Here is a 25,028-nt window from a genome sequence, read left to right as displayed (position 1 = left end):
GGAGGAGGAAGGGGGGAGAAAGGAGCGAGCGGGGAGCGGCCGACCCTTAGTATAAGGGGCTATTAGTGGGGGCGGGGGAGTGGGAAATCTGGCCGCGCGCCCCATGTCCCACGTACTTTTTCCTGGGTGCGGTTGGGGAGGGAGGAAAAGGGCCCAGGGTCTGGGAGGTACCCACCGCGTCATTGTCCTTAAACCAGCATTACTTAGCGCAGCCGGGGCGCAGAATACTCTTGGAAAGGAGTAAGGTTTGACCCATAAACCGCAGAGAACCGCGCAGGTTAGACAAGCTCTCGGCGGAAAGTGGGACACCAAGTGGGATTTTTCCCCTTTGCGGGGCTCATGCACACTATTAAGACGGAAGAGAGTGCCCTCTTTGCGGGTGGAAGGATTATCCTTCACCGAGAAAGCATGGGCTTATGAAAATATTTTTAAGATTGGTACTTCGGAACTTCAAAAGAGTTGGAATCTCTTCAGTGAAGGTGTTGCCTCTCGCTTCTGAAGCACCCTGTTCCCTAGTTGCTAAAATTCATCTGGTGGCCAGCCTTGTGGCTGAGCTAGAGTATACGTTATGCGGCGATTCAGTCAAGTAGATGGGGTCATTTCTTTTTTTTTTTTTTTTTTTGGGGGGGGGGGTCCTGCCTCTCTACTAACGCTGCTTTTACTTTTCTCTTTCTCTTCTTCGCCAGATCATGTCCTCTCTCACTAGCATCACCATCAATTCTCTATCCATTTTTGTAGAAACTCTCCTTGTATAGGAAGTCTGTAGCTTTCTTATGATTACTTTAACAAGTGATAGGTCTTGTCTTAGGTCAGATTGATTTTTTAGAAATTGTAAAATATTTGATCACTTATCCTTTCCTGTCCCTGCTCAGAAAGTATTTTCTCATCCTGATAACAAATCCTGCTTGTTGAAATCCAAATATTTTCACCAAAATCCCTCTCAACCTTTCTCTCTCTTTGATTTTCCCATTCCTCTGCCTTTCCGTCTTCGGTGAAAGATAATACTTTTCTATCCTAAACTGCTGCACAAAGTTGCTTATTGACTATGTAATGTGAAGCACTCTTATTTTAAGTAAAATTAATTTTTTGCTCCAGGAATGACTTTTATAGCCTGTGGCTTCAGCCTAAGCTAGGTTAGAATAAATCTAGCTTTTTAAAATCAGTATAAAGTTATTTGATCTTCAGTCTTGTGGTTCCCCAAAGGAGATCAAGTTGAGCTATACCCTAACATGAATCTCTTAAGTTTGGTGTCTCTCAACCTTCCTCTACCTCCTCAAAACACCCCATAAGCCTTTATAGTTTGATAGCATCTGCCAGAATTTTATATTTCCACTAACTTAGCCCTTGAGGACCCAGTATCATCTTTATATCATTAACACGATTTTCCCTTACTGAGGTACTTTTGAGTACCTCATTTTATAGGTAGTTCCTCAAGTATAAAATAAGTGTAACAATGTCTGTCCTGATTATTTCACAAGCGTTTGAGAGGTTTAAAGGAGAAAAATGGATGTAGAAGAAAGAGCATTTGGAATCAGAGATGGTGTGACTGTAGACAAATCATATTATACTTTATCTGAATGGGTTTTTAAAAAGTAAAGCACTTTGTGAAGATAAAACACTGTTTATCCCTCTGTATCAGTTGGCATTATTAAGTGTGCTTTGTAAACTGTTCAGTGCTATGCGGTATCATCTATTAAGGATTTAATGTTAGATTTCTGACATGAAAACAGTAAGCAAAATGATAGTTAAATTAGTACACGTTTAATAGTATAGGAACAAAATTTATGATTCTTGGTCATGATTTCATATCCTTCCAGTGTTTTATATATGTGGGGAAGACTTTTTCTATTCCCTCCTTTGTTAGATTTTTGTCACAACAAGCAGCTGAAGATAGGACTTGAAACACCCTCTTTCTTAATCTGATTAGTGAGAAATCTAAATATTGCTTTGGGAGTTCAATTAATTTCCTCTTATCTAAAGTTGAGTTAAAAAGAAAGGATAGCCAATTGACCATTATTAATGGTAAGAAGGGCCAGTGATTGTAGTAATAAATAAAATTTCATAGCTAATCCCTCCAAGACTTAAATCTTAATTATCTTTTTTGCCACCAAACTTTATAAGATTTTGAAAAATAGAGTAATTGTTCTGAGTTTTATCTCTTTCTAACTAGGAGTCAACCACAGCATTGAAATAACCAAAAAGTTCAGAGAATAGAACGTTAAGATTCTGGATAATCTATAGATTAGATAAATGACAAAAAATATAGAGCTTATTAGATAATATTTTATGCTAAACAGATTTTACAGAAATGATGAGGGCCCTCGGATATCCCCGACACATCTCTATGGAGAATTTTCGCACACCAAACTTTGGGCTTGTATCTGAAGTGCTTCTCTGGCTTGTAAAGAGGTTAGTAGTTGAATTTGATGGCTAGATTTTTATTAATGAGCTTTGTAGAAAAGGCTGTGGGTCATTTAGAAGAGCTTAGAGAAATTGAGTTTAGTGGGATCATTAGCTGAAAATTAACAGTTTATTATGAAATATATGAAAGAGATACATTGGTCCAAAAGAAGATACTTCTTAGTTGACTAGAGATGTCTCAGCTTGGACATCTAACCACACAAAGAATTTACTTGGCAGAAATCTATATATTATTATATATAATATAATGTATTTTATATATAGCTTTATTATAAGTACTGTTATAGTAATAATTTGGAAGTGTTCTTGTGTGAAATAACTGTTAATACACATCAAGAAGACTGAGAAGGTTAATACCAACAGATTCTGTTATTATCTTTGTAAATAGATTATCATTCCTAGTTAGTTTGATTTATCTCTGCGTCAAGAATTGACTACTAATTGACATTTGGGGGGGATTTAAGTCTAAATTTGACGTATGAAGAAGGTATCTGTTTTGCTTTGCACATTTAACGAAAACTTGCATTTCTGAATTTCTTTTATTTCTTGATCTGTTCACAGAGGTCATGTTGAAGGTTTGGCTTTGAATATTCTTCACTTTTGCTCATTCTGTTAGGAATGGAAAGATAACACATATCATCCAGTTTTTTGCTTTCTGAATGTGTCAACTTTACATATTGCACTCAGTATATACCTTTTACCTGTTTGATGTCTTTTTCTTGTAAATAGGTACGAGCCTCAGACTGACATTCCTTCTGATGTTGAGACAGAGCAGGATCGAGTTTTCTTCATTAAGGCAATTGCACAATTCATGGTTAGTTCATAGTTTTCATTGTAAGAATCAAGGAAATTAGGAGTGGAAGACTTTTTTCCCCCTTTATTTAAAATATTAATATCTTTTGTTTTATATCATTTGCATCTGTCTCTTCTTGTATCTCTTATCTCCCAGAGAGTCATGCCATGTGTTCCAAAGAATTTTTAAAAAATAGAAAACCAAATAAAGTCAGCAAAACTTGTCAACATATTAAAAAAAGTCTGACATTTGTAGTGTTGGATTAGGGAAGGGGATGGTACAGGAGAGAGGTAGCTTGTGAAGAGTATATTTTCATATCCTTTCATTAGAGATAAATTTGTTTGCTGCATAATTTTGCAAGATTGTTTTGATTATTTTGTGTCTATTCTTATTTACATTGCTATAGTAATTGTGTTTATTGTTTTTTTCCTGACTTTGTAGGTCACGACAAGTCTTTCCATGCTTCTCTATTCATCATGCTCATTCTTTTTTACAGCACAGTATTTCATTATGTTTATGTATTATAATTTGTTTGATTGTGCTTCGTAGCATCCTGGTGAATGTTTAGCTGCCTCACTGAAAACAAAGTAATGCCTGAAACACTTTTAATAATCTGCTATTAACATTTTCTCCATAACCTAAGACTAAACAATCTACAAAAAATAAATCAAGCTGTTATTTGTAGCATTTGCCAGTTTCCAAGATGTCAATGCTCACAATGAAATTAATGATTGACTGTGTTTTGGCTCAAGCTCCTCCTTTGCCATCCCCCACTCTATAGGTTTCTGTTTTGTTTACAATTCTTTGCTACCATAGAAAAGGAGCTGCTATTAATATTTTAGTGTATATATAGATCCTTTCTTATCATTGACCTTCTTAAGGTATGTGCCTAATAGTGGAATATCTAGATCAAAGAATATAGATCCTTTAGTCATTTTATTTGCATAATTCCAAATTGATTCCAGAGTGGTTGTATCAATTCACAACTCCACCAACCATACATAATGTGCCTGTTTTTCTACACTCCTTCCAGCATGAAGTATTCTCATCTTTTGATATTGCTTATTTGTTGGGTATGAGATAAAACCTCAGAGTTATTTTGATTTTCTGTAGCATTTGTTATAATCCTAGTATGTTTAGTTTTGCCTTGTATGATTATTAATATAGTATCATAGTATAATGTTAATCTTCTCTTGGAAGTTTTCCTTTAACCTAGACATTTTCTAAGCTGTTCACATCGGATTTTTGTTGACATTGTATGGAAGAGACCTGAATTTTTTTCTTCTAAAAATAGGCCACCAAAGCCCATATAAAACTTAACACTAAGAAACTGTATCAAGCAGATGGCTATGCAGTAAAAGAACTATTGAAAATCACATCAGTCCTTTATAATGCCATGAAGACTAAAGGAATGGAAGGTTCTGAAATAGGAGAAGAAGATATCAGCAAATTCAAATTTGATCTTGGCTCAAAGGTAGGGCAAAATATATTCTTGTAAGTATGCAATGAGATGAATTTGTTTTATTCACTCATTCAAGATACAATTATTAAAAGTTCTACAGTGTTCAGTGGCAAAAGCAATTGCATTTGGAGTCAGAAAACCTGGGTTTCCCTCTCAAGATAATATGTGGAAAACATTTTATAAACTTTAAAATATAAAGTTCTGCTATCATTATTTTTATCATGACAGCAAAATTACCTGCTCTGAACCTTAGTTTTCTCTTTTGTAAAATAAGGTAAATAGTGATTGTCTAAATCATCTTACAAAGCCTGAAGTTTTAAGGCGAAAGGATGATGGAACAGATACTTAGGGAAGAGGATGGAAATAAAGCTTATCTCAACTGTAGAAATTAATTTCTCTGGAGCAAACTTGTAGCTGTGGGCACTTTATCATTAGTTGGAAGGACACTTATTTTTAGGAAAAAGAGATCTGGATATATGAGTTTCACATCTGCCACTTAATAGCTTTGTTATTACATGCAGGTCTTTTTACCACTGATATCTTGGATGGAAAACATAGATAATAATAAATGACTATTTGCTTTAGTATTTCTGTGAGGAAGGTGCTTTGTTAGGTGAAATTCTAAGTGTGAACTAGGACTCTTAGTTGCATTCCTGAGGAAATGTTTACCTGGGATGAAGTTACACTAGTGACACGTTTTACTTCTCCTTTCTTAGTCTCTAATCTCTTACTAGTCTTCTCTTGTATTAATTGCCTTTTTTATCCAGCATAGAAATAGGCCAGATCTTTCCTTGAAAGAAGCTACTTCTCTAAGATATGTGTCTAAATCTTCCTAAATCCAGCTTGGAATTTTTTTATACTCTTTTTCCAGCTTCCAGCTTTCTTTCCAACTAAAGAAAGAGTTGAAATTTGAGAATGGCCATGCAAAGAACAGAAAGGAACAGACCTTCTCATTAGTCTTTTTTTGGTTTCAAAAACATTTTCTCTAGAAGAGACTGGACAAATTCTTAATTGCCTGCCCATTTCTATAAGGTTTTATACTCAAGATGACAGAGGTAGGGATATTGGAAGGCTTTTTAGCATTCCTATCACTTCTGAATACGTTAGCTAGCTCTTAGTTCTGTGCATTTCAGTCATGGAGAGAGATGTAGAAAGTGCCTGGTTTTCCTCTTGATACAAACCTATAAGAATTTTGATCCAAATGACAGAGTGTAAACAGCTGTGAGAAACTGAAGATTCTCTCGACAATCAGGACTATTTAGAATGTTAACATTCTAATTATATGTATTTTTAATTTTCAAATCACTCATCTAATGTAGGATGTCACTGAAATTTCTGCTTTTTAAAAATTCTAGATTGCAGATTTGAAAGCAGCTAGGCAGCTTGCTTCTGAAATTACATCAAAAGGAGCATCTCTCTATGATTTACTTGGCAAAGAAGTGGAGCTGCGGGTAAGCAGTATTCAAAGAAAATAATTTTGTTGCTTAGTTAATTTCTGTAGTAGATAAGACATTGTTCATAAAAGCAAAAAAAAAAATCTAAAGTGAAAATCATGTTGTCAAAATATTGTAGCTTTCTAATTATGTACTATCAGTTATAAAAGGACCAAAAATGATTCTTGTGCTATTTCTCACATACTTGGGCTATTTCTGTATACTCAGTTAAATTCAGCAAACTTTTCTTTTCACCTATTCACTCTTAAATTTTTTTTTTCCCTTTGTAAGAATAACTATAAATCTGTTTGGCTTAATTTTTTTTCTTACTATGAAGTTGCTAGACATCAACAAACATGAACTTTACTTAAAGAACAGAAAGAAAGGAGTATAAGAATGTGAATCTCCCTTATATACAGCTGAGTTTTAATTATTTTAAATTTAACTGTTCTAACATTGCCCTGTTTTGAAATTTCTTTAAAATTTCATTTTCTTTTTTCTTTTTTCCTTTTTTTCATGTTACTATCACTACTTCCTCCATTCCTCTTGAGTAGGGCTCCTCTTTTCTCTAACCCTCTCCCAAATAAAAGCCCTCCTTTGTAATAGAGGACAATAGTTAAGCAAAATAAATCTGTACATTGGCCATGTCTGAAAATGTATGCATCATTTTGCACCTCAAATTTGTAACTCAAGGTGAAAAGTGTGATTTATCATTAGTCTTTCAGAATTGTAATTATCATTCAACTTTCTCTTCATTTCTTTTTTCGTACTTGAAATTAAAAATATTTTTTATTTTTAATAAATAAGCACTGTAGAATTTAAAAAATTTCCTACATCTGTCAGTTGTGTGAAGTTGTATGAAATTTTGAAATGCCACTTGAAAAAGCTTGCTTATTCTCTTTATAAATACTCTAAACAATGGTATAATACAGAGATATAGTACATAGAATGTGGTGTCCACACTACCAGGCCATGAATTTCACTTAAGTGTACCATGAATCATGGAGCCATGTACAAGTACATGTACATGAGTAAATATGAATTGCTTGTAGTATTCTAGGACTCCTCACACAAAAATTGGAGAGCTGCTAGTATCGTATATGTATAGTATACATTTAATAAACATTTATGGCATTGGAGTAGATGGATGAGTAAAAGAGTTAGGCTTGTAGAGGAATGCATTTTTTATGTAAACATGGATAAAATAGTATCAATGTAAGTATCAAAATAATAACCAAGAGGAGGATATATGGTTAAATTTCTAATCTAATCATAAGCCTTTTGAGCAGGTCTTGGTCTGATCAGCCACATTCAGACCATACTGTAGCTTAACTCTGAAATAGTGATGCCATTTTGGTCCTTTTTGAGCATGAAGGACAGCAACTGTTATTCTATGGTTATAGTCCCCCAGTTCTCCAATAACAGAAGGGAGCTCCATTTCTTCACTCAGGCTATACTTATCACAGTTACATAGCATTCATTTTGTTTTACTGTTTTATTATGTAGAGATGTGTTCCATTTACATGATTGTGATCATTGTATTTAGTCTTTTCCTGAAGATATAATATACTTAATTTTTTATCAGCTCATACAAGTCTTCTTGTATTTCTCTAAATTCCTTTCCTTTGCCAGGGGAATATGTTAGTTTGTAGCAGCCTCTGTCAAGTTTTCCTAAATAGAACACTCATCATTCATCTGGTAATATATGTAAATAATGCATAAGATATTATAGAGAACCAAATAGAGTATGCTTATGTATCATTTAAATAAATGCATGAATCATATTCCATTCTAAGAGTATTGGTTATGATAATTGTCTCTTCTGGACCTCTGTATAAATTGATTGGTTTTTGCTCATAGGAGTTGAGAACAGAAGCAATTGCCAGACCACTGGAGATAAATGAGACTGAAAAAGTGATGAGGATTGCAGTTAAAGATATTTTGGTAAGGTTGTTTTGCATTTGTAGTTAAGGTCATCTCTTATAGGTTCTTTTAATTTTATGTATCTAAGATTTTAGTAGCTCACAAATGTTTTTTTACAAAGCATGAATGACAGTTGATGTTGATACACTGACTTATTTTGTCATTCTCAGGCACAAGTTCAGAAAACTAAAGACTTGCTCAACAACGTGGCCTCGGATGAAGCAAACTTAGAAGCCAAAATTGAAAAAAGAAAATTAGAACTTGAAAGAAACCGAAAGCGCCTGCAAACTTTGCAGAGTGTCAGGTACATACAGGAGAGTGCTTGTTTTTGAAATAATAAAGCAGCAAAAGACTAAAAGAATAAAATGTAATGGGGAGATGTTAACTGCCCAAGAAATTCAAGTTCAAAGTCTACAAATTAGATTTCATTTACCCACTGAAGCAGACAGTTAAAGTCAGTTTTCTTTGCTGCTTTCAAAATTTCTAGAACATTACTTAATTCTTGAATTCTGGAGTTTGAGCTTTTGAAAATTTTTGGAATGCAGAGTAAGTAAATCCAGATGGTAGTGGTTACACAAGACTTGATTACATCAGACCAGACTCTTAGAGCAAATCATTTGCAAGTACATTTTGAATTGATTTCCTCCTATTTCAGACCAGGGTTAATCTCCTCTTTGGTTTTCCTACTTGAAAAACTTACCTTTTGAAGGTCACATTAATGAATGCAATATTGCATGTGAATTTCTAAGTGTGGTTCTTGTACTTGTGATTTTGCAAACTTGCGAATTCTTAAAATTAGAATTCACAGGTTTGAAAAATTAGGTTCTTCATATATCTTTGTAATTTTCTTCTCTCCTGCTTTTTAAAGAAAATTTTATTTTTTCCATTTACACAGAAAACATTGTTTTTTTTTTCTTTTTTTGGTTATTCATGTATAATTTTTTTTTTACATATTTCTTTATGATTCATATTGGGAGAGAAAAATCAGAACAAAAGGGAAAAATAAAGAAGAAGAAAAATAAAACAGAAGGGGAAAAATGTAAATATAGCATGTATTGGTTTACATTTAGTCTCCAAAGTTCTCTCTCTGGATATGGATGGCATTTTCCATCCAAAGTTTATTGGGATTGCTTTGGATCACTGCACTGCTGAGAAGAAAGTCTGTCATAGTTGATCATCGCACAATCTTGCTGTTACTATGTACAGTGATTTCCTGGTTCTGCTTGTTTTGCTCAGCATCAGTTCACGTAAATCTTTTCTAAAATCAGCTTGTTCCATCATTTTTTATAAAACAGGAATATTTATCATAACTTATTCAGCCATTTCCCAATTGATGGATATCTATTCCTTTTCCTCTTCTTAATACCACAAAACAGCTTCTACAAATATTTTTTGCCCATGTGAGTCCTATTCCCTCTTTCTTTGGGATTTCTTTGGGATACAGATTCAGAAGTGGTTTTGCTAGGTCAAAAGGGTATGTACAATTTTATAGCCCTTTGGGCGTAGTTCCAAATTGCTCTCCAGAATGCTTGCATAATTGCACAACTCCCATCAAAAATGTATCAGTGTCCCAGTTTTCCCCCATCCATTTATTATATCTTTTTCTGTCATCTTAGCCAATCTGAGAGATGTGAGGTGGTTGTTTTAATTTATATTTCTTTAATCTATAATGATTTAGAGTACTTTTTCATGAGTATAGATTCTCTTTGCTTTTTAAAAATTATTTTGTTCTCTTTCTCCTAGCATTTCCTCTTTCTCTTTGCTTTTTTCCATAGTCCTTCCATTGTATTCTTTCTTCCCCTTCTTTTCTTCCTTGCCAGTGTAACTTCTCTAATAATTTGCTCATTTGAAATGTTACCAAATGTCAAGATGTATCTTCTGTGGAGTTGTAGTAGCAGGAAAAATTAAGATATAAATGCAGGTAAAAGTGAAAATTTTTATCCTGGATGACAGAGTACTGTTACATTCCTTCTCCTTTTAGAATAATGGTCTGTGAATGTTCTCTTATTTTAAAAATTATTCTGAAAAGGGGCAGCTAGATGGCACCATAGACACAGTACCAGTTCTGGAGTCCACCTGAGTTTAAATCTGGCCTCAGACATTTAACACTTAACTATCTGTGTAATCCTGGGCAAGTCAATTAACCCCCATCCCCTTACCAAAAACAAATTTTTTTAAGCTAACTTTTTTTTCCCATTACAATCATATACTACAATTTGTTCAGTTATTCCCCAATTTATGGGCACCCTCTCAGTTTTCAATTCTTTGCCACCACAAAAAGGTCTTAAAGATCTCTGATAAGGAGGAATTCACTGTAGTCTTCCAGGTGCAATCTATCCCCCTTTTGGGTAACTCTAAGCATTAGGAAGTTTTTCCTCCTGTCAAGGCATAATCTGTCACATAAACTGTCACTTTAAAGCCAGGTTCTGTCTTCTGGGACTAAACTGACCAACTCTAATCTTGTTTCTATGTAATAGCCTTTGAAATAAAGACAGTTATTATATCTTCTGTAAAGTTTTTTTCCTAAAAAATTAATCATCTCCATTTTACATTATGTCCCTTTTATTCTTGAAACCCTTTACTATTCTGGTTACTCTTCGTTGGATACTCTTCACCTTATTGGTATCCTCCTTCAATTAATTGTGTGCTCAGAACTGAAGAGAATCTTTCATATTATTAAACTGGCCCACTTTCTCAGCCAGTTTCTTTTGATCCTCATTGTCATACCTTGTGTTAACTATCCCTGTAAGCTTTGCACCTTCTACAAATCTGATAGCATGCCAGCTATCCAAGTCATTAATATAAATGCTTAACTAACACAAAACTAAAGATAAATCTCTGGGACTCTTCACTAGAAACTAGTTATCATCAAAATGGTTACTTTTGGGTCCACTAATTCACATAGTTCTGAATCCATCTACTTAATTATCCTGTTAGCTAGCCTTTTTCTCTTCTGTTGTCCAGAAAAATAGTATCTGAGATTTTGTCAAAATGTTTTGCTAAAGTCAAGGTAAACTACTTAAGAAATTCCCTAGATCTACAAGTTGAGTTTTTGTATTTTGAAAACTAATTCCAAGCATTCTTCTTATTATTCAAGTCTTTCCATGGGAGGGAAGGGAAGGTAATAAAATTTTATAAAGTGCCTACTGTGTTCCAGGAATTGTGTTAACTGATTTTTATAATTATTTCATTTGATCCTCTCAACAGCCCTGTGAAGTAGGTGCTATTATTATTTATCCCTGTTTTACAGTTGGAGAAAATAAAGCAAATAGAGATTAAGTGACCTGCCTGAGGTCACACAGCTAGTAAGTATCTGAGGTAGGATGTGAACTTGTCTTCCTGACTCCAGGACTAATATCTGTCCTCTATACTACAAGCTGCCTCTTAAGAAGAAAAATCAGGAAGAGTATTCTAATTCTGGATGCATTTATTTCATAGAAATCATAGGATTTCAGAGTTGGAAGGGACCTCGGAGAGAACAGCTACTTTAGCCTCTATTTAAATGGGGAATCTTATTTAGAATGTGATTATATAGCTGCCATTTGAAGACCTCTAATGATCAGAAATTCTCTGCCTCTCTAGGGGTTTTTTTCCAAACTTTGTTAAATTTTTCAGATGATTTTCCCTATACTGAGTCAAAATTGCTTCACTGTAAATTCTATCCTTTAGGAACAATTTTTTTAAAATGAGACTTTTTCCCTCTATGTGACTGTCCTAATATATGAAGGAACTATCACATCCCCACTAAATCTTCACTTCTTCAGGTTAACTATCTCTGTTTCCTTTAGCTAATTCTGATATGACATGATTTCAAATTCCTTCAATATCCCAGTTGCCCTTCCAAATGGCTGTAGTTTGTCAGTATTCTTTCTAAACATGGTGCCAAGAACTGCACACAGTTTAGTGTGATCTGAGTAGGGGTAGGGCATGGCACAAGGGGTATGATTTGTGAAACAAAATTGTAACTGTTTTTTTGGGCAGCTGCATTCAGAAACATTGTTGAATATACTGAATTTTCAATCTATTAAATCCCCAGGTTCTTTGTGTAGGTTCCAGCCTCTGTCTATACTGTTATGTATATTTGAATTTGATTTTTTTTAAACCCAAGTTCAGGATATTAAATTTATTGGGACAACATTGCACAAAAGAGAGCTGGCTCTGGGATCAAAGAACCTGGTTCAAACCTTAGCTTCTTCCTCTATAAAATAAGAATGTTGAATAGACACCACTAAGATCCCTTCCACCTCCAAATCTTTGCTCACTATTAAATTTCATTTTATTAGACCGAATCTGTGGAGGCCCAGCCCATAGAGTTCTTTTAGGCTTTTAGTTTTGTCATTGCATAATGACATCCCCAGTGTTAGCCATCCCTCTTTGTTATTGACAATTCTGTTTTTCTTTCCATCTCTTCCATATGTATGTTGTTTATATATTTATATAATATATTGATATGCTTATTATATTTATAAAAATATTAAACAGAAGAGAGCCAAAGAGCTTTCACTTGCATTTTCTTTGACCTCTATAGACCAGCCTTTATGGATGAATATGAGAAGATTGAGGAGGAACTGCAGAAGCAATATGACATATATCTGGAAAAATTTCGGAATCTGGCCTACCTAGAACAACAACTTGAGGATCATCATAGAATGGAGCAGGAAAGATTTGAGGTGAATGTTTATAATTTTTACATTGTATCCTGTTTTTATTAAATGAGTTTATACTTAGTGACATACCACATTGTAATTGTCCTCAGTTATTTCATATGTGTCTTTTTTCTTCTTCCTAGTTAGGGCAATAGTTGTATTTTTTCTGATTTTTTTCTTCTCTCTAGTAATATGATGATGATAATGTAGGCTGGGTTCCCAGATTTGCTTTATTCTGGCTTTCAAGTCCAGGGACTTGCCATTTAGACTAAGCCCCACACTATATGTTGCTATAGAAAAATGTTGACAATTCTTGTGGATTTATTGCATATTTTGTTATTTAACTGATGCAGTTATTCTTAATTCAGCTTTTTTGATGATTCTCTGGTGTTTTTCTAAGTAAACTATTATGTCATCTTCAAATAGGGATAGATATAGTTTCTTTTTGACAATGTTTTTTATATTATTATATATTTATTTATATTACCATCACTAGATTTCTATAACTATGCCAAATAAAATTTTAGAAAAGTATATTGTCTTATGCTCATCTTGGTCTAGTCTAATTGAGTCCTGCAATGATCATTTTGTATACTTCTCAATATTTTACTCATTCTTTGTGCTTGTCATTCTTTTGTCCTTTGGCCTTTAGATCACCTTGGTGTCATTAAATTTGTTGGGAGAAGTCATTTTTATCTAAATAATGATTTAATCAGGAAAAAAAACTAAGAGGTGACTTGCCTGCACATAATAATAATAATATTAATTCACTTTCATATAAGAGTTGCAAAGATGCTGTGATATTGTCCCATCTGATCCATGTGACATCCACAGAGGCGGTTGGTCTTATCACCATTTTATAAATGAGGAAACTAAGGTTCTTCGAGGCTAAATGATAAAAACTAGAGACATTAACTATGTATAGTAGAGGGAGGATTCAAACCCAAAGCTTTTTGGCTTCAAGTCCAATATCTATGACATACTGCATCTGTTTTTAGTCTTTGCTAAGAACTAAGTAAGAAGATATATATGTTTTAAGCTCTTACAAGAGCATATATTGTAAGGGATTTAGGATAGATGCCTGGAAAAACAATGCAAGTTTTTTAAATATTAGCAATAATATCACTTTATATCTGTATAGCATTGTAAACTTACAAAGAGCTTTTACAAAAAATTATCCTTCAGTTTGACTTTCCCATTGTTATATTCGTTTTGCAAATGAGAAAAGACTCCTTAATTCAATTCCAGAATTTATCAATTACCTACTGCAAGCATCTGGGAGGAGGGCATAATTGGTAGGGTCAAGAATTAAAAAGAAGTCATCAGAATGGTCATTTGACTGAACTGTTTAGGTTCAAGAGCTGTTTTGCTCTTGATGACAACCAGAGTCTCTTTTGTAATAGACCTGAAACATATTTGGAATAAACCACACCTTTTAAAGACATTTTAACACTTTGAAACTTAACCAGCACCAGTTGAGATGAGCCTTTTCACCTTGAAAGCAGAACAGAGACTCGTGAATGAGCAGTTCATCTTCACCCCTTATACTTTACTCTTCTGAGGAGATGGCAGAGAAGTTAACTTGTTATTTTAAAAGCTGTTCTGCTTGTCTGGTGAACCTTTGCTTCAGTTTTCTCCTACAAGTAGTTCAGGCTGATAGCTGCTTTCTCTCCATCCTGCCTAACCATGCTATCTAGCAGCTTCTGTGGAAGAAAACATGGTGCATTAGACAGGGTGCTGTATTTGAAATCAGAGGAACGGGTTTAAATTCCCACTCCGCCACTTCTGGAGGTAGTAAGTTGTGTGACCTTGGACAAGTAACCTATCCTCTTTGGACTAGTTTCCTCATGTATAAAAAGAGAAAGTTAAATTAGATACTCCTTGAGGACTTTTCCATCTCTAAATTTGTGATCTTATGAAATTGGGAGGTGAAGTAGGAATAGAAGAAATAACAGTGAATCTAGCTGCTCAGGAGACAAATATGAAAGTGAGATGATGTCTGCCATCAGGGAGCTTTCTATTTGTGTCCTACAGAATGTTTATAGATAACTAAATATAAGATACATACAAAATGCACCGTGATTTGAGGATTGGAGGGGTGGCACCAACAACTAGGAGAATAAGGAATAGCCTCTTAAGGGGAGTCTTGAAGGCAGATAGGAGTTCTAGGAGGTAAAAAAGATGAGGAAGAACATTCTAGCATGGAATATTTCATCATGAATTTAACATTGAGATGAACTTAAGTGTACTTTTTTAGGGTTTGTTTAATTTTGCATTGTTTAATTTTGGTTTTGGTCTCTTTCTAGAGCTCTTGGCTTTAGTAGCCATCTTATTAAAGCTGCATATATAAATATGAAAGGAAATACAAACCACTTTTTTCATATCTTCCTCCAGGAGGCTGAAAATACTTTACGTCTAATGCAGAATAAACTTAAGGAAGAAGAAAAGCGACTGCTTAAGAGTGGAAGTAAGATTACCATCTTTAGATCTGCTTACATTAGACTATCATTGTCACTAAGTCAAATCATCATGCATTTATTTAGTATTTACTATGTGACAGACATTGTGCTAAGGCCTGGGAATACAAATATATGCAGAAAAAAAGACAGTTCCTGTTCTCAAGAAACTTATATTCTAAATGGAGAAAGAAGTTGAACAATGGTAGAGCATGGAAAGGTAATGAAGGTACTTATTCATGGAGCATAGTAGAGAAAGTTCAGACACTCGAGAGTGTACTCTAGAGAGGAATGAGGGCATGATTGCTCTGAGGTTCTGGGAAAAGCCAGTCAATAAGAGGGAAAGAACACAAGGACAGAGGGTACTTTCACTGTGAAAAAGTCCCTAGATGAACTGAGTAATAAGTGACAAAGTAAGAATGCCAATTACTACTACTAAAGCAACAACTTCTCTTTCTCTTCCCCTTCCCTCTCTTCCTCTTCCTACACATAGTACTAGGAAGCTACAGCAATACTGATATTTATTATAGCAACAAGACAAGAAAAAGAAACTGAGAAAGTAAGCATAGGCTAAGAAAAAACAAAATGGTACCTTTATGCAGACAATATGATAGTGTAGTTAGAGAATCCTAGCAAATCAGCTAAAATTAATTGAAATGACTAATAACTTCAAAATTAAAAGATATAAAATAAATCCATACAAATCATCAACATTATTAGATATTACCAACAAAACTTAGCAAGAAGAGCTAGAGAAAAAACCATTCAGAGTTACTAAAATGACATGTCAGATATTTGGGAATTTGCCTAGACATATTCAGGAATCTTAACTAGAAAACATTTTTTGGGGGGCTAAAATCAGTGTTCAACAAATATTAAGTACTTACTATGAGCAAGGCCCCATGTTAGAACTGGAGAAGCATAAAAGAATATATTGTCTCTCTCCTCAAGGAGTATATCATTTAGTATGAGAAGGCAGACATAGTTAATTTTTCATTAATTTATGAAATTAGGAAATGGCATGCCCAATTCTTTGGATTCTCATTGGGAAAGACCATGATGGCAGCAGAAAACAGAAAACATCATACTTAAACAATCAGAGAGGACATGGGGCAACCAGCGCAGAAAGTATAGAGAGAAGTGTTGAAAGGGGGTGGGAATGGGATAGGATGGTGAAATAAGGCAGGCAAAATAAGAAGGTAGGGAGGGAAGGCAGATTAATGCTGGGAACACTCGGCAGCATGGATCTAATAGCGTTTGAGTAGAAGTTTGAGGTAAGTAACCCTGGCTAATTACTTTTCCACTCTCTTTTGGGTTTGATTTTATTTTTCTGAACATAGAATCATGATGCCCATGCCTGCCATTTCTTCTGAAGTACTAATTCATGCATGTTGTTTGCATTTCATTAGGAAAATTATTTTAGTTTAAGAACTTTTCTTGACTTCATTTTTAACTATAGACCACCCTAGGGATGGGCAATAAGATGTCTTTCAGGAAAGAATTCCCTTCATGACTCTTTCCATCCTAAATTTCTTAGACCATCTTGATTCCTTATGTGTAAGAAGAGTCACCATGCTGTGTGAATATGAATCAGGATATTTTAGGCACTCTTGTGGGGGGAGCACTTTAATCATTTTATTAACAAGGCCAATAGATTATTAAAAAGGATGGTCATTTGATCATTTTCATTGCATCAAGAATTTCTTGGTACTTATGAGAGGAGACAATATGAAGGGGAAAATGAATGACTCTTGACAAAAATCAAAAGGGGCAATCCCCTTTGATAACACTGACAAAATCAAAGTGGGCAGTCCCCTTTGATAAGTAAACCTTAATAAAAGACACAAAGGAAAAAGTAGATGTCTCCCTTTTTCTAGATATATCTGATGCAGTCCTTTGGCTCTGGTCTGTTCTTTCAAGTGACCCCAGGTCACTTGTAGAGGTTTCTTCCAAAATTGATCCCAAAAGAAACTTTCAGTTTACTTTTGTTAGGCACTTTCCTAACCCAGGAGGAATCGATCTTCCTTGCTGCTCTGTCCCTCAACACAGAACTCAGCTATGTAGCCTTGGGTGATACTATAGTTTACTATAACTCAGGTAATTCCTAGATTACAGAATTCCTCTCTAAGGAGAAAAGTTGGCAAACTGTAAAAAGTTTTTTATATCCTTCATGGTTGTTGAAGGAAGAGAAGTCAGGGAACTTTGGAGCTGAAGGAGCCACGAATGTCATCTTGTCCAGCTCCCTGCCTTCCAGCAGGTGAATGAGTCGATTAACACACACAATTTTGTATTCTGAGAAGCTGTGACACAGGAAGAATAGGGAGTCCTCAGTCTCTCATCCAAAGCTGTATCTTAAAAAGTAAAAGTTTTCCTTTTGTCAATCAACTTTGTAACTTGAACAGCCTCAGGTCTGTTAATTCTAGTTCTGTGCTGGAAGGTAGTTTCCTTTCACTTATAAATCTGCCTCATACTCCTCTGACCAAAGTTTTGGGAGACAACTCAATAGAAAGGTCATTTTATTTGAGGTTGTTTATGACTGCCTGTTCTGCTCTCAATAATCAACAAGCTTTTATTAACAACTGCTATGCACCTGGCACTGTGCTAGATGCTAAGGGTACACAAAAGTAAAACTAGTCTTTATCCTCAAGAAACTTCTATTTTATTAAGGAAAGCACTATAGACACAAAGTAAATATGAAGTATTTTGAGGAGAAAGCATTATAATACTGGGGAATGGGAAAAGACTTGTTATAGGAAATGACTCTCTGAAGGAAGTTAAATATTCTAAAAGGCAGAATTGAGGAAGAAATGCATTTTAGATATGACAAAAAAAAAAAAAAAAAACAACCTGTGAAAAGATCCAAGAATAGAAAATTCTAGCTTTTGATACTTTTGAAGTGATAAAAATAATTTTCTTTTCCAGGGATAACAATTCTACTTGAGAGTAGATTTCCAGAGAGGCCCAGGCAGTTTTCTACTTTTTATGCTGGTGACATCTTATAGTATTTAAGCCTTCCCAGATACACATGACATTCTTTTGAGTACCTTTTACATAAATTCATGCAAAATGGCAATTCCAGTAAACTTGTCAAGAAAGACTGAAAATGTATATTTTTAAAGGCTTGTGGAGTGTGAATTTTAGGGGATAGAGAGGTCCTCATAATTCTTGAAACAGTTTAGATATTTACAAGACAAATTTTGTTTCTTTAGCCCATCTCCATTTTGTCACTATATATGAGCGTATCCTTACCCAATCCATTCTCCAGTTCTAGTGAGCTGGCTAAGGCTTTAATCACCTTTCTCAGGTACCTAAGAATTCCATAATACTAACAGCTAACATTTACATAGCCCTTTTAAAGGACTTATTATCTTTCTATAACTCCAAGAGGTTGATGTTACTAAGCATGATAGAAGTATAGCTATGGAATTTGTGAATGTGACTGTAACTTTTATTACATTGTAGCTTCTTCATGTGGCAGATTCAGCTTTCTAGACCCAGTTCTTTATCTTGGAGGTGGTATCTTTGGCTCTCTATGGAGTTGTATCATTTTGGAGCATATATTATCAAAATGATAAACTATTTTAAGACTTTTTGGACTTGGAAGAGACGTGAAAGACAATTCAGTTGCTACAATATTAGCTGTGTAAAGTGGACATAGCTCACATTGTCTAATTTTTGCAGCTTTTCAGTTTAATGTATGACACTGATGATTGATTTCAACAAAAATACATATATTGATTTTAATTAGCTTCCTTAAATACAAAGATTTTAATGGTTTGATTTGAAGTTTAGTTTTTTCAACAGATAATGATTATTAGAACAAAAAAATACATAGTGATTTTGATAAGAGTTCAGGGTAGGTTTTGGTTTTTATTGAATAGTATAATAACACTGGATTTTGTTACTGGATTTTGCTAGCTGAAATAAAAAGTAAAACTGAGTTTTTAAAATTATATTTAATCATTAGTATTTATTCACCTGGGTTCATTATATTGGCTTCAAATCTGGTATTATTTGTATGAGTTTAGGCAAATCATTTCATTTCCCTAAGCCTTGTTTTTCTGAGGAAAAATCTCTAAAATGAAAGGGTTGGTCTCTGAGACCCCTTCCAATTGTAGATTTAGACCCTGTAACTAAACTTGCCTGTCTCTTTTAAAAATGGGTGATGGAAGAATATGAAAATAGTAATAGGCATTAATCAAAATTTATTAAGCATCTACTATGTGTCAGGCATTGTGGTAAAAACTAGGCATGAATGGAACACTGGTACCCTGTCCAGTCTGGAAAACATTTCTGTTAGCCCTTCCCCTTCCTGACGGGGCTCTCTACATATTTGTGAATAAAAATTAAATTTATTGCTTTGAGATCTTTGCAGGAAGTTAGTAAAGTGTTTTTGGACCTAATTCTTATTTCTCAGAGCACAAGAACATTTTCTTGGTGATTGAAGAAAATAGGGAACTCAACCTTAACACCCCTTAATGTGCCAGGCCTCACATCAGGCATTCTAAGAGAAGTACTTGATTAATTTTCTTTACATTAATGCTGATGATTATCTTTCCATCATATTGTACAATATTTAGTGACTGAACAAAGACTTTTTTTTTTTTTGCACAATGGTAATCAGTTGCTCCCACCCAGAGTTTGCTCTGGGGCCTCATTGTGGTTTAGAAGTAATCCTCAGTTCCCAAAGCTATAATACTAGACCACAAATTCTGGCAAGTATGTTACAAGTCTGTATCAGATCAGTAAATCAGTTAATAGACAGTAGGCATCTACTATATGCCAGTTCTGTGCTAAGTGCTGGTTAAAACTTTTGTATTTGCTCTTCATGTATTAGCCTAGCTAACTTTGGAGAAACTCAGCACCAGAATTTGGGTTACCAGGTGAAACTCTTTAGGAGCATCAGTTTGGAAACTATCATATAAAAGACATGAAGGAATTTCAATCTATATCACTATATCAGGAAAAGGGATAACTTACTGATAAAATTATTAGTCTTTTAAAATGTTAAAGTCAGTCAATAGACCCTAAGATTAGTTTCCAGGTAGAGGTATGGAGAACCAGGATTGCCACATTTAAATCTTGAGATGATTGTCTTTCCAGACCTAGGCCATTCCCCTAGACAGACATTTGTGATCATGGAACTTCCTAAAGTAGGCATGAGACATTTTTTTCCATTGCAGTCAAAACAGTTCCTATTGTAATGCCCTAACCCTTACAGGTTCAGTACTTTCAGGTACAGATTATTCTATGTCCACAAATTGATGTTTGTCCCCCAAAATGGTTTACTCATAGCCCATCTGTGTGTCTTACCAATGTTCTTCCCTGCTTTGAAAGTCAGAAAAAGAGTATAACATTATTGAACATTGATGGGCAAAAACAAACCAAAAAAAGGCTCTTGTTCTCACAGATCAGGGGAAAAGCTGAGAGGTACAAATTATTTTTGAATATTGAGCTTTCTTAATGGATTGTGATTTGAGCCTGGAGATAAAATAACTGTTTTGTAACATTTAATATTTTTGTTATCTAGGTAATGATGATTCAGACATAGACATCCAAGAAGATGATGAATCTGACAGTGAAATGGAAGAGAGAAGATTATCAAAGCCACGAACAGCCATGGAAGTTTTGATGCAAGGTGCCTAGATTTTTTTTGCCACTTACTTTTGCCCCTTAGTTAAGAGAAGTATTCTGGAGTGATTTAAAAGTTTCCTACTTCCAAATGAAATATTTGCAAAGTGCTCAGCACAGTGTCCAGGACATAGGAAGTATTTCATAAATGCTTATTCTCCTTCCCCTTCCCTTGCCATCACAGAGCCAAGACTTGCCCTCTGTCAGGGGTATATCTAGAGCCCTAGAAGGCCTACTTTTGGTCTAAATTTACTAGGCCGCCTATCTTGATTTGGCCCATGAACTGCTTATTAATTGTTCTCCCTAAATCCTGTTCTAGACTATGTAGCCTCCAGTGGCAGAAGATACATTTTCCCATTTTAGGAACTTTCAGAATATACAATAATCAGAAATATACAGTAGTCTGTGTCTCTTTGATAAATAATAATTCCTAATTAGGGCTCCACTGTCTTTAAAACAGTCATGGCCCATCTCCAGGATAACATTGAAGGTAACGTGGCATGGTGGAGAGAGAGATAGTTGAGCCTTGGGGTCAGGAAGACCCGACTGTAAGTCCTGCCTCTGACATATAGTGGCTGTGTGACCTGAGCAAGTGACTCCTCTTCTCAGTGCCCCAGGCAACTCCCTAAGCTTATAAATTGCAGAGCATTTGTTTGATCTTCTTGCTAGAGGGAGGTTCCTAACTGGGCATATCCTAAACTCTCCCCTGGTGCTGTCAGTACATTCTTGTTTTCAGGGGCAGGGGACACACATGATAGTCTTGTAGGTAGGAATGATGTCAGCACACGACTCTGGCCTTCCCAGATACTCCACAGGCCTATTAATCAACTGCTGCATACCACATTTGGACTATTCAGAGGATTCTAGGGTTAGAATTAGAAGATATTTTTCAGAATTAGCAAGGCTGATCCCTTGTTTTTTATGGGGAGGAAACCAAGGCCTGAGAGAATGAGTGACTTGCCAGAGATCAAATGTATTAAATGTATCTGAATCCAGGTTTCATAGCTCCAAATTCAGTACTCTTTTGACTATCTCCCATATCTTTGGGTGCATGTTTTGAATTATGTTCTGTACAGATCTATGTAATAATGAATCATGTTGTATTGGTCCGGACAGATGATAAGAGGAAATGTGACATGCTGAAAAGAACACAAATTAAATGCTGGCCTCTGACTCCTGTTCCTCCATTACACTACAGCACAGCTACAACATTGATTGCCCCCAACTAGTGTTAATTTTTTACAATATATTTGAAGTAACCATACTACCTCATAATATTATAAAACCTCACTGAAACATTATCCTATCAATCCTTTAGGACAGAATTTGGATGATTAGTAACTATGGTAATAGCAAGTATTTGGGTAGCACTTTAAGGTTGGGAAAATGTTTTATAAATCTCATTTGATCCCCACAATTTGTGATGTAGGGGGTGATGTTATCTCCATTTTGCAGATGAGTAAACTGAGAGAGGTTAAGTGACTTACCTAGAATCACACAGTTATTAAGTGCCTGGGCAGGATTCCACTTCAGCTTTTCCTGACTCTAATATTCCTAAATATTTTTACTTTTCCTAGTTATCCCAGCTGTCATCTATTCATTTACTCATTTCAGAGCTTGGGAGAGAGGTAGGCATGCTAGACAGCACCCTGAAGAGGCAAGCATAAAGCTCTCTAGGATTACACACTGTGAGCTCCTTGCCATGACAGCTTGGTCTCCTTTTAACCTTTCCAAACTATGTTTCATGATGTTTCATTTAACTTTGTGTTTTCTCAGAAACAGTGATATTAATGAGGAAGACATAGGGATAGAGTTAGGGTTGGGCCTAATGCTTAGTCAGGACCAATTCAGAAAAGGCATCTTAGTTCACAGGGAAAGATGAGACTTCCAACAGTTAAAGCCATTCAGCAAATATTTGATAAGCATAATACTATATGCAAAGCTCTGCACTTGCAAAAACTAAAGGCAACCAATGTTGAGGAAAAAACTTCAGACAACAAGGAAAAAGAAACCTGTTAGATTATTAGATGGCATGACAACAAAGTGGGGCTATTTTTTGGCAACATAGATCCCAGAATTTATTTTCTGTCTTGTCTTTGTTAGAATTCATTTCTAAGAACTAGTAAATTTTCATTATTTCTTGATGATCTTTTCTCTTTAGGAAGACCCAACAAACGCATCGTGGGTACAATGCAAGGTGGAGAAACTGATGATGATGTAAGTTTAAACTAATCCTACCACATCCTGATTTTCTATACTATTAAAATGCATGGCCTGGCCTCATAAGAATAGAAAACTCAGAAGCTATATTAGCCATCTAGATTGAATGATGAGTTTGGTAAGTTTGACTAGAGATTATTCTTAGCAAAGCTGGTTACCTTACCTCTGGTGAAATTTTTCTTCAATGGCACATGATGTATTGTTTGCTTATTAATATTTGATCTTTAATTTTTCAAACAAGCACAGTTGCCCCACTTGTTGGCTTACTAGTGGTTCCATTCTCACTCTCCACAGATGGAAACAGCCCCAACTTAGGACAGTGCTTAAATTATAACAGCAAGAAACCAATTTAATGCAATTTTATGGATATTTATTAGTTTTCTACAATGTACTAGGTAGTAGGATACAAAAACAAAACAAAAATGGCCTTTGCCCTCAAGTAGCTACCTTTCTTTTTACAGGTTATCCATTCATTCATTTATTTCAGGGTTGGGGAGGAATTCTAGCTTTGCTAAACAACTCTCTCAAAAGACTGGGATAAAGCTCTCTGGAATCAGAAGAATGCAAGTTCCCACCTTTCCAGTCCTATTATACATTTCTGTTCTCCACACATTGTGACATACAGCCATACTGGCCTACTTGCTGCTCTTCACCCATAGAGTTCCATCTCCTATTCCATCTCCATGCTCATGGCACTGGCTCTCTCCCATTCTTTCTCTTCCTTTCCTCTCCCTATTAGAATTCCTAACTTTCTACCAAACTCTGCTAATTAGGCTCTTCTCTAGGATTACCTTCCATCTCTCCTGTATGGACCTTATATCCCTAGAATGGAGGTCTTAGGATAGGGACTATATTTGCTTGTTGTTTGAATTCCCAACAAAAAAAATTTCCTATAGAAAATGCTCACTGAATAATAATTTACTTGCACCTTTAGCAGTATAACCTTGTAACCTTCATCATTATACCAAAATTGCCTTTGGAGCAGTGATTCTTTTTGGTCTCGGTACCCCCTGTAATGCTTTGCATTAATACTGAGCATCTTTTACCTGAAGCCACTGTCTGGCAGGGTGGTACATAGAAAATGATGCTCAATATCTACCTTCAATAGCGTCATGGTAGATGGCATGTGCCCAGATAACTATTCTCCAATGACAGTTGCTACAAGAGGAGCCAGTGGTGTGGGCTGAGGGGCGGGGGTGGAACTCAAAGAGAAATGGGGGCCATTCAAACAGACATCAGAATCTCTGTGAGCCACATATCAACTTTAAAAACCAAGTAGTAACATCATCTATGTTTTGTTGTATATTTTTGCTGAGGCAGTTGGGGTTAAATGACTTGCCCAGAGTTTCATAGCTAGGAAATATTAAGTGTCTGAGGCCAGATTTGAACTCAGGTCCTCCTGACTTCAGGGCCAGTGCTCTACTCACTGCACCACTTAGCTGTCCCCTGTATTTTTATTTCTTTTGTTAAATATGTCCCAATTACGTTTTAATCTGATTCAGGTCTCATGCAGTCCACAGCCTGTGTCTTTGACATCTCTGGCACAGGGGATAGAAGGCTAGCCTGCAAAAGCCTGGGTTTGAGTCCCTCCTCTGAGAAACTGACTCTGTGACCCCGGGAAAGTGATGTAACCTCAGTGATCCAAGCAACTCTAAGACTTGAGCAGCATTGGTAGAACTCCCTCCATCAATGAAATCTTAGGTCCAACCCCTGTCTTTTGATGGGAAGTATATAAAAGAAGAGCTTTGGACATTTAGAGGAACCTCTTCCCCCAAAAAGGAGAACTAACTTCTCTGGTCCGAGTATCAGATCCCTCACTAAAACGCTCTTCTTGTCCCTGCCTCAGGAGAGGCAGTTGTTTCTGTTAGTGCGGAAAGCAGGACTTTGCAAGATTTGTCTAGTCCTAGGTGGCCCAGGGTGATAAAGGTCATCCTCTTCATCTCACATTATTGACTTCTTACTTTAAATGAGGAACTGTGCTGAATACTATACATACTAATAGTAAAATAAGGTACAAGACATGATTATAGTCTTGTGGTGATG

At 35.5% G+C, this 25,028-nt stretch overlaps 1 protein-coding gene across 4 annotated transcripts in view; it reads left to right on the top strand.

Moving 5' to 3' along the window:
• CLUAP1 (clusterin associated protein 1) overlaps positions 1–25,028 on the top strand; it is a 39,284-nt gene that overhangs the window by 11,992 nt on the left and 2,264 nt on the right. For 2 of the 4 annotated variants that reach the window (XM_031945620.1, XM_012543134.3), the window contains exons 2-12: positions 2,298–2,409; positions 3,151–3,235; positions 4,509–4,688; positions 6,032–6,127; positions 7,970–8,053; positions 8,203–8,336; positions 12,561–12,702; positions 15,073–15,145; positions 20,665–20,772; positions 21,226–21,255; positions 22,927–22,982. In XM_031945620.1, the coding sequence (XP_031801480.1) occupies positions 2,298–2,409; positions 3,151–3,235; positions 4,509–4,688; positions 6,032–6,127; positions 7,970–8,053; positions 8,203–8,336; positions 12,561–12,702; positions 15,073–15,145; positions 20,665–20,772; positions 21,226–21,255; positions 22,927–22,982 (1,100 nt within the window). The remainder of the gene's footprint in view (positions 1–2,297; positions 2,410–3,150; positions 3,236–4,508; positions 4,689–6,031; positions 6,128–7,969; positions 8,054–8,202; positions 8,337–12,560; positions 12,703–15,072; positions 15,146–20,664; positions 20,773–21,225; positions 21,256–22,926; positions 22,983–25,028) is intronic. The other 2 variants (XM_031945621.1, XM_012543135.3) reach the window with 1 other exon arrangement.

The sequence above is a fragment of the Sarcophilus harrisii genome, chromosome 1 (genome assembly GCF_902635505.1).
Source record: "Sarcophilus harrisii chromosome 1, mSarHar1.11, whole genome shotgun sequence".
NCBI lineage: Eukaryota > Metazoa > Chordata > Mammalia > Dasyuromorphia > Dasyuridae > Sarcophilus > Sarcophilus harrisii.
Note: the sequence above shows the minus strand (reverse complement) of the source record. Positions and strands in the feature narration are given on the sequence as shown.